The 12,803-nt window shown below is 40.0% G+C and overlaps 2 protein-coding genes across 3 annotated transcripts; both read left to right on the top strand.

The window, feature by feature from the left end:
• Positions 1 to 194: 194 nt before the first annotated feature.
• On the top strand, positions 195 to 6,504 carry dguok (deoxyguanosine kinase). 2 transcript variants are annotated; one of them, XM_047381832.1, is made up of 8 exons: positions 195 to 510; positions 593 to 803; positions 1,747 to 1,856; positions 1,950 to 2,149; positions 2,431 to 2,578; positions 2,661 to 2,776; positions 5,765 to 5,864; positions 6,048 to 6,504. In XM_047381832.1, exons 2-8 carry the CDS (start codon positions 695 to 697, stop codon positions 6,072 to 6,074), a joined length of 810 nt encoding a protein of 269 aa, XP_047237788.1. In that variant the 5' UTR covers positions 195 to 510; positions 593 to 694; the 3' UTR covers positions 6,075 to 6,504. The 2 variants fall into 2 exon arrangements, with proteins under 2 accessions (XP_047237788.1, XP_047237787.1); XM_047381831.1 differs by having other exon boundaries at positions 195 to 803.
• Positions 6,505 to 9,215: 2,711 nt separating this feature from the next.
• spaw (southpaw) lies at positions 9,216 to 11,516 on the top strand. Its single transcript, XM_047382335.1, has 3 exons — positions 9,216 to 9,983; positions 10,328 to 11,115; positions 11,200 to 11,516. Exons 1-3 carry the CDS (start codon positions 9,701 to 9,703, stop codon positions 11,350 to 11,352), a joined length of 1,224 nt encoding a protein of 407 aa, XP_047238291.1. The 5' UTR covers positions 9,216 to 9,700; the 3' UTR covers positions 11,353 to 11,516.
• The last annotated feature ends 1,287 nt before the right edge of the window (positions 11,517 to 12,803 follow it).

The following is a 12,803-nucleotide window of genomic DNA, read 5'->3' as shown; positions in this document are numbered from 1 at the left end:
TACATTTTCTGAAATTAATAAACTTTTTGATGATATTTTTATACATTGAGATGTACGTGGGCAACTTTTTCCGAAATCATCTCTGACATTGTGTATTTACATTGGCACATTAAACCAAAAAAATACTCGTTTTGCGTCCGCGGTTATTTTAAGGAAAAATTGAAAGGCCTTTATTGTGAAAGTGCATGATGTGATGCCGGATGTCCAGCTTGTTGCTAACGCTACGCTCGTAGCGTCTGTGGAGCAGGCACGTTACAAATTTTAACTCTGAATTTTGTTCACTAGGTGAACAGTATACGAACCTCAAATTAACGTTCACAGTTGAAACTGTCTGAACAGTAAAAAAAATTTTTTTTATAAAGGTAGAATTATGACATTTTAGCAGCTAATCGATAATTCGCACCGGAAGTTGACTTTACATGAGGATGAGAGCTAGCTTACATGAGCTCATCTCGTGGTGATGTTTCAACTGATTAATAACAGGCAGAAGAGCGACTACTGTGGATAAATGTGTGTTGTCATTTAAAAATTAAAGTTTATCATGATGGCTGCTTTTCGCCGACTGATGTTACGCCGTGTTTCTGAAATGCAGAAACAAGGAGCAGGTCTAACACAGCTCAAGAGCTTTGCATCCACACGGAGGAAACCATCCAGCATCTTTCTGAGAGAAAGGACAACATTTATCAGCAGTGTTATGGATAATTATACAGGCGATCCAAGTATTTCTTGCTTTAGAAAGCACTCAAGTTCATTTATGGATGTTACATCGCACGCGAGGAGAGTTTCTATCGAGGGAAATATTGGTAAGATCAGTAGATGTTTGGGTTGTATTGTTACAGAGTGCCTTGTGACTGGGTCCTTAAGGAGTATAAGGAAAAGCTAGTATATATAGAATAAAGAAAACGGCTGTAACAGCCATTGTGAAGAGCTTTAAACAGTGACTTGCAAGTAGTCAAACCTCTTGAACGTAGTAACATTTTGTCAACCAGAAACTTCAATGTGTTTATTGAGATTTTGTAAGAGAAACAGAGACAACGTTTTGAAATTACAGCGATAAGGTTGTGGAGACTTTTAAGGCTGGGTTAGGTTAATAAAATATTTACCCAAGCGTCAAACATCACACAAAGCCATGACATGATATGATCACGTACCTAAACTGGCAGGTTGGACAAAGACAGCAGGAAGGAGGCCCATGGCAACTCTGGAGGAGCTGCAGGGATCCACAGCTCAGGTGGAACAATCTGTTGGACATCTTTCCTTAATGCACTGCACAAATATGGCCTTTATGGAGAAGTGGCAAGAGAAACCCCAGTGTTAAAACAAAGTCACACGAAGAGGGAGAAGAAGGGCAGAATACAAATGTACACCACTCTTCAGATTTGTATCTGTAAAACAATTTGAACAACAATCATCTTTCTTCCACTTCACAATTATGTGCTACTTTATGTGGGTGTATCACATAAAATTAAGTTTTATTTCGATGAGAAAATATATCGAAGAGTTCAAGGTGTATGAATACTTTTGCCAGGCATTGTATTTCTGGTTGAAGTGAATAAACAGAAAGACAAGAACCCAATTGATAGTATGTATTATGTACAAAATTGTATAACCTGCAGAAGGGAGTAGCATGGGGAAATTTATATAGGTTACACAGTATTGCAATGTGTACAGGTGATAAATACAAAGAAATGTACATTTCATATGCCGAGTGATGTTGCCTCTGTGTTACGTTCTTTTATCCTGCAGCTGTTGGAAAGTCAACTTTTGCAAAACTCCTGCAGTCGGCTTCTCCAGACTGGGAGGTGGTGGCAGAGCCTGTCAGCAGGTGGCAGAACATTGAGGGCAAGACCTCAAAGGTGAATCTAGTCTTCACCCAGCCACAACAAGATTCTTTGTTTCATCAAATGGTATAATGAAATAAAGCTACATTCTCTCCATTTATTTACCAGGAAATGGATGCTTCACCCCAGACAACAGTCAGCAACCTGCTGCAGATGATGTACCAGGACCCTCAGCGCTGGTCCTACACCTTTCAAACATATTCCTGCATGAGCCGACTGAGAACACAGCTTCAGCCCCCTCCAGCTCATCTCCTCTACTCAGAGGGACCCCCTGTCCAGGTGTATGAGCGCTCTGTCTACAGTGACAGGTGAGTAGGTTGACAGAGTGGAAAAAGTTTATATCAAGTCTCACCCATGTTTGTGTACTTAAAGCAACAGTCCTTTAAAGAAGCTGTTGTTCCCAGAATTGGGGTTGGATGATGTCCAGAAATCAAAAACAATTTCTAATAAGTTTCCTTGTGTAATTGTTACCATAATTAGTTTAAGAATCATTCTGAATGTCAAGTATTTTGTGTTTGTATTATTTTTGGTGCAATCAGAGTGAGATCCACCTATCAAGTTAAAATTAACCTTAACTCTTTTCTGTCAGGTACATCTTTGCTCTGAATATGTTTGAACTGGGCTGCATCAATGCCACAGAATGGACAGTCTATCAGGACTGGCACTCTCTTCTGGTGGAGAGGTTTGGACACCAGGTGGAGCTGGAGGGCATTATCTACCTCAGAGCCTCACCCAAGGTATGAACATACGTTTTTTTATTGTTACAGTTCTGAAATCAAGGCCTTACAAAGGACTCACAAACAACTTTGGACCTCTCAGAAATGCATGGAGCGTCTGAAGCTACGGGGAAGGCCAGAAGAGAAGGGAATACAGCTGGACTACCTGGAAAAGCTGCATGAACAGCATGAGAAGTGGCTGATAGAGAAGAGTACTGAGTAAGAAACAGATCAAATCCCTGTGGCAAAACAATAAATACATTTGTGGTAAAACAAAATGACACCCTCACCCATTCTTGGGTTTTAAACATGAGGGCATGTTAAAATGTCTCGTCTTGGCCAGGTATACAGTGATCTAAATCTGAAACTTAAATACACTCCACTAAATAGGTCCTTCTCAAAATATTAGCATATCGTGATAAAGTTCATTATTTTCCATAATGTTATGATGAAAATTTTGCATTCATATATTTTAGATTCATTGCACACTAACTGAAATATTTCAGGTCTTTTATTGTCTTAATACGGATGATTTTGGCATACAGCTCATGAAAACCCAAAATTCCTATCTCACAAAATTAGCATATTTCATCCGACCAATAAAAGAAAAGTGTTTTTAATACAAAAAACGTCAACCTTCAAATAATCATGTACAGTTATGCACTCAATACTTGGTCGGGAATCCTTTGGCAGAAATGACTGCTTCAATGCGGCGTGGCATGGAGGCAATCAGCCTGTGGCACTGCTGAGGTCTTATGGAGGTCCAGGATGCTTCGATAGCGGCCTTTAGCTCATCCAGAGTGTTGGGTCTTGAGTCTCTCAACGTTCTCTTCACAATATCCCACAGATTCTCTATGGGGTTCAGGTCAGGAGAGTTGGCAGGCCAATTGAGCACAGTGATACCATGGTCAGTAAACCATTTACCAGTGGTTTTGGCACTGTGGGCAGGTGCCAGGTCGTGCTGAAAAATGAAATCTTCATCTCCATAAAGCTTTTCAGCAGATGGAAGCATGAAGTGCTCCAAAATCTCCTGATAGCTAGCTGCATTGACCCTGCCCTTGATAAAACACAGTGGACCAACACCAGCAGCTGACACGGCACCCAGACCATCACTGACTGTGGGTACTTGACACTGGACTTCTGGCATTTTGGCATTTCCTTCTCCCCAGTCTTCCTCCAGACTCTGGCACCTTGATTTCCGAATGACATGCAGAATTTGCTTTCATCCGAAAAAAGTACTTTGGACCACTGAGCAACAGTCCAGTGCTGCTTCTCTGTAGCCCAGGTCAGGCGCTTCTGCCGCTGTTTCTGATTCAAAAGTGGCCTGACCTGGGGAATGCGGCACCTGTAGCCCATTTCCTGCACACGCCTGTGCACGGTGGCTCTGGATGTTTCTACTCCAGACTCAGTCCACTGCTTCCGCAGGTCCCCCAAGGTCTGGAATCGGCCCTTCTCCACAATCTTCCTCAGGGTCTGGTCACCTCTTCTCGTTGTGCAGCGTTTTCTGCCACACTTTTTCCTTCCCACAGACTTCCCACTGAGGTGCCTTGATACAGCACTCTGGGAACAGCCTATTCGTTCAGAAATGTCTTTCTGTGTCTTACCCTCTTGCTTGAGGGTGTCAATAGTGGCCTTCTGGACAGCAGTCAGGTCGGCAGTCTTACCCATGATTGGGGTTTTGAGTGATGAACCAGGCTGGGAGTTTTAAAGGCCTCAAGAATCTTTTGCAGGTGTTTAGAGTTAACTCGTTGATTCAGATGATTAGGTTCATAGCTCGTTTAGAGACCCTTTTAATGATATGCTAATTTTGTGAGATAGGAATTTTGGGTTTTCATGAGCTGTATGCCAAAATCATCCGTATTAAGACAATAAAAGACCTGAAATATTTCAGTTAGTGTGCAATGAATCTAAAATATATGAATGTTCAATTTTCATCATTACATTATGGAAAATAATGAACTTTATCACAATATGCTAATATTTTGAGAAGGACCTGTATTGTAGAGCTCCTTTAGCAGCAGTAACTTGATATAGCTCTTTTCTGTATGGTTCTATCAGTTTGTCACATCGTTGTGGGGGAAATGTTTTCCCACTCTGCTTTGCAAGATTGTTTCATTACTTGTATGATCCAGTTTGGGCTTTGGAGCAAATCATACAGACAACCTTTAATTGTGTTTTTTAAGTTTTAAAACTAAGCATTCTGGACTTCTGAAGAGTCAGGCAATGATCGAAGCAGAAAGACTTTCTGTCTAATAATGCCAGTGATCAGTTGGTGAAACAGTTTTCAAATTAAGAAATTATCATGGAGTGGAGAAACATTATGGCTGCACTGTATGACAGTGATGATCTGATCCACCTAAAATTATGTATGTTAAAATTAATGCTTGTAGATATGTTTTTAACACAATTCCTAAATGAAAAGGTGGGGTCTATGGTGACACCCAAGTATTTAATTTCTTGTACAATGTGAAGTTCTTCTCCTTTGAAGAAGACTTTTGAAAATGACCTTGGTGATGGATGTTGCTGATTTCTGAGACTTCCATGCCAGCCTCTGCCTCTGGAGATTGATGGATGATGAATGTTGTTGTAATGTTTGCCAGTCAACAGTTCCGTCTCTAAGGTCATTACTTATGTCAGTCCAGTTTGGCATTGTGTTAACACAAAAATGTTCTGCTCCAAACGAGCAAAACACCAAAACCCCTGAATTTATGGTGTTCATTTTATCAAGTTGACTAGATTACCAGCATCTGGGTGATTCTCTCTTGAATCCTTTGGAAGCAGCAAGGGGGCACTAACTTTTTCGCAAGCTGTAATGTTAATGTTAGAGTGAAGTCTGTTGTGGTTTAAGTAATTTAGAACTCTGTAAAAGCCAGCGGATTTTTGTATTATGGTCTGAAACACATGAATTGAAAGGCAGTGTACATTTTTTACCATGACTGTAACATGTGAAGTTAAGTTTTTGAGTTTTTCAGCAGTAACTATAAGAGCAAACAGCATAACATGTTTATTATGTCCTAAAATCAGTTAATAACCATAAGAGTTACCGCAGCACTGAGTTGCTGTTTATGGTTCTACGAAACCTTTCTGTTGTCTTCTAATGGTTAGAGCTGCATTCATCGCATGTGTTTGTTCCTCAGCAGTGAGCAAATGATGGTCTTTGAAGCCTTTAATATGTGTTTGACACAACTTTGCTCTTTTCATCCTTAGGATACACTTCGAGAAGTTGAAAAAGATCCCCGTCTTGCAGCTCGATGCCAATGTTGAGTTTAAGAATGATCCCGATGTGCGGGAGCTGTTCATTACAAAGGTAAGTTTCTTCTGACCGAGTTACCTTTTCTGTCTCATGGCTGCTGTACCACAGTGAGCCACATGGGGGCTCTAATGTGGTTTATCTTTTAAACTCACTAACGTTTGCATTTTGATGCAATGTTCGATGTATAAATGCTTGTAATTCACTGTGACCCTAAAGTATCTTTTCACGCACACGCAGGTAAAGAACTTCTTTAATGCTTTATGAGAAGATTCTCATCAACAGCCGCTAACGGAGGGAAACAAAAAACATCGAATAACACAAAACATCTGTTCAAAGAGATGTAGAAAGAGAAAATACATGTATTTTGTAAGCTGCTACCTTTGCATGACCAGTCTATTTAAGATTCACAGAGTTTGTCTTTATATGAGTGTTTCGCTAATAATGATGCCGTTACATTTGTTTGTGAGTTAGTTCTCAGAACACTGGATCGTTTTTCCCTACCAGCATTCTTGAACTGGAAAACTGTACTCCTATATTTATTTTTGAAACAATGACTGCAGATAAATCCAGTAGTTTTTATACCAAGTAAGCCAAAGGATTACTGTGAACAGCGCCACATAGTGTTTACTGAGGATCTGAATGTGTGGATTTCTTATATCTTTTTGACTGAATAAAAATGTTTTCCTAAAATGTCCAGAGGTCTGTTTATTCTTGGACTTTTACCCAACATCTTTGCTTTGTATCATCCTCAGTACCATGCAAAACTATTCAAACCCATTAAACCTTTTCAATTTTTTTTATGCTACAGCCATAAACCTAAGACTTTTTGGTGTTGATTTTATGTGATAGACAGACACAAAGTACTGGATGATTTCACATATTTTTCCATGAAGGGAAGCATCATCATAGGGTGCTGATGCCACCACCATGTGTCACTGTGGGGAAGGTGGGTTGAGGATGAAATGCAGTTTGTTTTTCCACTGCATGTAAGTTGAAAAGTTACATTTTGGCCTCATCTAACTAAAGCACCTTCTTCTCCATGTTTGCTGTGTCCCCTACATGCCTTATGTAAAACCTTTAACTGGACATCCAGTTGCTTTCTTGCTAGTCTTTCATAGGCAAGATTTGTACGTTGCAAAATTTGTCATTGTGTCAACGGATCCTCCTAAGCTGTAGCTCTCCACAACTATTCTGGGGCTCTTGGTTACCTGTCAGTCTAGGTGGACAGCCATGCTGTGAAAAAAAGCACACACCCCATACAGATTTCTTGTTTATTTCTTTTTTGTCACCCTTAAATGTTTCAAAACACCCATTACATTATGATTTTAGACAAAGTGACCCTGAAATACCAAAAGCAGTTTTAAAATGATGATTTATTTACTGAAGAGCAAACACCCCGGTTTTACAATAGCAGTAATTAACCATTTTTTTGAAAAGCACACCCAACATGATTACTGCCAGAACCTTTAGCATTTGGAAACCACTTACATACAACCTATCTGACAAGGCTGAAGCTCTTGAAAATCTTAAGAAACAACACATAATGTATTGATCTAAAAAGATCAAGAACATGAAAACCCAAGTTTATAACATCAACAAATCTGGGAAGGCTTTATAACTCATAGTGAGAGTCATTATCCTCAAATTGAGAAAGCATCCAACAGTACTGAACCTTCCCAGGAGTGGATGGCCTTTGAAAATTAGTCAAAAATTAGTCCAAGAGTGCAACAATTACTCATCCAAGAGGTCACAAAAACCTAGAGTAATATCTTAAGCACAGCAGCCCTTACTCAGTCTAGGTCAGAGTCCACGATTCAACAATAAGAAAGAGACTAAGCACAAAAAGGCATCCAAGGGAGAGTTCTAAGGAGAAAACCACAGCTACTCATAAATAACACAAAGGCCATCTCACAATTACCAAAAACATCTTAATGATCTCCAAGACTTTTGGGAAAATATTCTGTGAACTGACGAGACAAAAGTTGACCTTTCTGGAAGATTTTGGTCACGTTACTTTTGGCTTAAAACTGACAACCATTCAGAAATGGAACATTATACCAACACTGAAAAATGGTGGTGGTATTATGATGGTCTGGGGCTGTTTTGCTGCAATGATTTATTGAACAATTAAACCAGCTTTCAACCAGAAAAGTAGAACGCCATCAAATTATTTCCTTAAGCTCAGTTCAGTCACATTTGAGTTATGCAGCTGGATAATCCAAAGGAGGTCCACCTCTGAATGGCTCATCAAAACCAAAGTGAAGGTCTCCCCTCAAAAACCCACCAAATCTTGATGATTTAAAACTATTTTGTGAAGAGTTTGCCAGAAGACCTCCACAGTGATATAAAGACTTGCCAGTTACTCGAACTCTTGATGGCAGATGTTGCACCATAGATATTAGGTTTATGGGGCTATTACTTTTTCATTCAAGTTGAATTTAATAGCTTTTCCCCCCTATAAAAAAATCTTTTTATATTTACTCAGGTTACCTGATCTTAAAATGTATTTGATGACCTGTGATGCAAAGAGAAAAAAACCAAATGCCAAATGCTTTTTCCCTGCACTGTATCAGGGTAGGTTCACAGTTGTTTCATGCTCTTTCCATTCTCTGATGATGGACTGAACAGTACTTCATGAGATTTCCTCTTGGGATATTGTTTTAGAACCTAACCCTGCTTTAAATACACCAACACCGTTATCCTTGACCTGTCTGTTGTGTTCCTTGGTCTCTAAATGTGATGCATTTAGTTCTCTAATGTTCTCTAACAAACCTCCGAGGCCTTCAGAGAAAAGCTTGATTTATACTGAGATTAAATTACACACAGGTGGACTCTGTTTACTAATCAGGAAACCTCTGAAGCCAACTGGTTGCACTGGATTTTATTTAGGTGTATCAGAGTAAAAGGGGATTGAATATATACAGTATGCATGCCACAACTTTCAAATTTTTGTTTGTAAAAATGTTGAAAACTTAAGAAATGCAATAGTGTTAAAAAAAAAAAAAAGTTAGCACACAGACTTTAAAATACTTCTGTTAGTCTATAAATCATTGAATGGCTTAGCACCAAAATACATTACAGACTTGTTGTCAGTGTATCAACCACCCAGACCTCTCAGGTCATCTCGCTCAAATCTACTCTGCATACCCAGAACCAGAACCAAACATGGAGAAACAGCTTTTAGTTCTTATGCTCCACTAATCTGGAATAAACTTCCAGAAAACTGTAAAAGTACTGAAACCCTAAGTTTCTTTAAATCAAGATTAAAAATTTATTTCTTTAGAGTGGCCTTTGACTGTGTTATCTAAACATTATTAGTTAAGTTTTCCGTCCAATTTTCCTTTCATTTCCATCCATCATTCTAATCTCTTTATTTTTTAATTACCTCTGTTGTTTGATTTTCTGTATCATTGTAATGTTTTTCCTTATGTACAGCGCCTTGAGTGCCTTCTTGCTTAAAAGCACTATATAAATAAACTTGACTTGACTTGACTAGCGCATTGAGGTTTTTGGTTGTATGGTGATTTGGTGTTAGGGTACAGGTTTAAGAGTCATGAACACCTTTGCAAGAGACTGTAATGTTAAGTTTTCTGTGGTAATTGGACTTGAGAAGATGTACATATTAGTCTTTAATTGTTAATATAGTATGTTGTGTATTTAAAAAGTAAATTGTACAGACAATGACCTTGGCTAAAAGTCCTTCTCTGGCCTTCTGATGTGCCCCAATGATCAGAGAGGCTGTTAAGATGCCTGCAGGGGTCAGGGGTCATCAAAGGGCAGCTGTCCACTATAAAAGGCCTGTCTGCAGCTCCATCTGCACACATCATTTGTGCCTAAGAGCAGCAGTAGGAAGGACAGACGGAAGCAGATCTTTGTAAGTTTTAGCTAACATGGAGAGCAGAGTCCTGGTTGTTTTCTGCATGCTCTATTTCTGCTTCTTTGAAGATGTCTTCTCGGGTTGGGCACGTAGACACACACACCTGGAGAACGGTTCAACTCACAGAAATCATTCAACTAATCATCACAGCAAATACCCTCTGTACATGATGCAGCTGTACCGCTCCTTCAGTGCTGCCGACTCCATCACGTCACTGGCTGTCAACACCTTTGCAGCTCAAAGGGATCAACCGTCAGTTCATAGCTCTGATTCTGTCTTGAGTCTAGTGGCCAAAGGTTAGTAAACTTTGTTCCTTTATACAATTAGCACAGCTTTACACTGACTGTTAGTTTCCATCATCCAGCAGCTCTTTGCCTAGTGCTCTATATGTTTTATCAAAGCCTCCCTTTTTACAACCCAGCAAGTGTTACAATGCTTATTGGACTTTAAAGGATGGCTGTGTTTTATGTGGGGCAGTTGTATATTAGCCCTCAGACGGCCTTGCACAGGGGGGTCCAATACACATCCTGTCCCGTTTCCCCTCTCACTTTGGCGTTTTGACATCTGTCCAGCGACTCCACATTCCCTCAGACTTGCTGTGTCAGACTTTGATTTCTCTTTCTCCTGCCTTTCCTTTAAGGTTGCCATCAAGTGGGTGACAGATGGATGGTCACATTTGACATGTCCTCCATCTCCACCAGTGATCTCGTCCAGCTGGCAGAGCTTCAAATCCGACTCCCAGCTTTTTCTGCCTCCAAAAGAGCTACTGTGGATTTATATCACTCCCGGAAACACGGCTGTGACCCGGATGGAGCTTCATGCCAGGAGAAGGTTGTCTTTTTGGGAAGCTTTGGCACAACACCAAGCAGCACAAAGTCTTCCTGGAAGGTATTTAATGTGACAGCTCTCCTGAAATACTGGCTTTACCAGGGAAATGAGGTGTTGAGCCAAGAGGCCTCAGGGGAGCCTGAGAAAGATTATGGGAGCGGTGCTGGGGATGAGGACAATGTGGGAACAAGGCAAAGAAAAGTACAACATCCAACATCAAATCGGGTAATGATGGTCATCTTCACTAAACACAACCTAGCCCAGGATGCTCCTGCAGCTTACAGTCTTATTCACACTGTAGAGAACTCCAAGTATTTGACAGCCAACAAGGTCAAGAGCGACAATCAAGGCCGGCGCCACAAGAGAAACCGAATGGAGGTCTCGCGAGTTACTGATGGAGCTGCACCTACCGTGGACCCTGCAGTGGAGCAGACTCAGGGGCCGCTGTGTCGCAGGGTGGACATGTGGGTAGACTTTGACCACATCGGCTGGGATGAGTGGATTGTGCATCCGAAACGCTACAACGCCTATCGCTGTGAGGGAGAGTGTCCCATACCGCTAGATGAGTCCTTCAACCCCACCAACCACGCCTACATGCAGGTAAGATGACGACTGCAGAGTTCAGCTCCCTCTGCTTGCACAGTTGTCGATCTGTTGATGTGAGATGTTTTTTATAACTTTCAGAGCCTGCTGAAACATCACCACCCAGGAAGAGTGTCCTGCCCGTCATGCGTGCCGACACGCCTCACCCCGCTCTCCATGTTGTACTATGAGAACGACGACCTAACCCTGCGGCACCACGAGGAGATGATTGTTGAAGAGTGTGGCTGCCACTAAATGCCCACCATCATCAAGAATTACTATTAGCTTAAACTTGAATTATTTTGTTTTTGTTCTCATGTAAATTTTAACAATACAATATTTCACTAAGCATTTCTAGTGATGGCCATAAAAGCATTTTTCTGTTGGAATAAGTGTCTCATCCTTGCTACTATTTTATATATGTTAACACCATGTAAATGTTAGTATTTTGTCTATTTATACTTTATAATGTATATTTTTGTATATAAAAGAATATATTAAAATCTTTTATTCTGACAAATGTGTTGGATTATATGTTTTGTTCTTGACCAACTGGTTTTTGAAAACATTGCACTTTTCTTTTTATCTAACTGAATTTAGAAAGCTTAAAAACATTTACAGAAAAGCTTCAGGGGGAGTGTTATATTAAAATATTCAAGTGCTATAAAGTAATATTTAAAGTTTTAGCTTAAAAAACTACAATGCAATACTACATGGCAATTTATTTCCCATAAAACCAGAGACAGTCCTTTTTAGTTAGATTTTTTCACTGAATCACACAGGAACTATATAAAACTAAATATAGCACCTTTCTAAATTATTTAAATAGAATATGAACAGTGTTACACATTTCAGCTTCCTTCATAAGTCACCATGAAAGTCGGCCTGTGTGTAATTTAAAGGACGAATCCAGCTGTTCTCTGAAGGCCTAGGAGGTTTGTTAGAGAACATTAGTGAACAAACAGCATTATGAAGACCAAGAACACAGCAGATAGCTGTAGAGAGGTTTAAAAAAGGGTTAGGTTATAAGACAATATTGCAAACTTTGAACATCTCACAGAGACCTGATCAACTAAGTATCTGAACATGGAAATAGTATGGCACAACTGCAAACCGAATGTTTTGGCCTTTGTTTAGAATGTATGTGGCAATAAACGAGCATGGCACATAGTACTCCTAAGCTCACTGTCCTCACTGTAAAACACAGTGGTGCCAGTGGCATTATATGGGGATACTTTTCTTCAGCAGGAAGACAAAAGATGTTCAGAGTTGGTGGGAAAATGGATGGAAATTACTACAGGGCAAAAAAACTGTTAGCAGCAGTCTTTAGACTGGGGCGGAGGTTCACCTTCTGGCAGGACAATAACAGTAAACGAATAGACAGAACTACATTAAAATACACATCAATTTGTTAGGATGCACCAGTTGAAGCCCAGATCTAAATCATTTGGAGAATACTTGAAAATTGTTGTTCACAGATGCTCTTTGACTGAGCTCTTTTGCAAATAATGGACAAAAATATCTCAGTTTCTAGAGTTTCTACAAAGTTGGCAGAGACCTGCAGCAATAACTGCAGTTAAAGGCTGATCTACCAAGTACTGAATCAGGGGGAAGAACATAAATGCATCTAAAAGGTAGATTTCATTATGTTGTTTGTATCACCTCTTCTCACCCTGCTAACAGGTAATCACCCACATACTCATCAC

This window comes from Girardinichthys multiradiatus, chromosome 12 (genome assembly GCF_021462225.1).
Source record: "Girardinichthys multiradiatus isolate DD_20200921_A chromosome 12, DD_fGirMul_XY1, whole genome shotgun sequence".
NCBI lineage: Eukaryota > Metazoa > Chordata > Actinopteri > Cyprinodontiformes > Goodeidae > Girardinichthys > Girardinichthys multiradiatus.
Note: the sequence above shows the minus strand (reverse complement) of the source record. Positions and strands in the feature narration are given on the sequence as shown.

Bases quoted from the DNA above. Each gene is read 5' to 3' on its own strand.
- dguok (XM_047381831.1), top strand. From the start codon at position 542: ATGATGGCTGCTTTTCGCCGACTGATGTTACGCCGTGTTTCTGAAATG. The intron at 804-1,746 runs GTAAGATCAGTA...TTTATCCTGCAG, and splicing joins TTCTATCGAGGGAAATATTG to CTGTTGGAAAGTCAACTTTT. The intron at 2,777-5,764 runs GTAAGAAACAGA...TTTCATCCTTAG, and splicing joins CTGATAGAGAAGAGTACTGA to GATACACTTCGAGAAGTTGA.
- spaw (XM_047382335.1), top strand. From the start codon at position 9,701: ATGGAGAGCAGAGTCCTGGTTGTTTTCTGCATGCTCTATTTCTGCTTC. The intron at 9,984-10,327 runs GTTAGTAAACTT...CTTTCCTTTAAG, and splicing joins CTTGAGTCTAGTGGCCAAAG to GTTGCCATCAAGTGGGTGAC. The intron at 11,116-11,199 runs GTAAGATGACGA...TATAACTTTCAG, and splicing joins CCAACCACGCCTACATGCAG to AGCCTGCTGAAACATCACCA.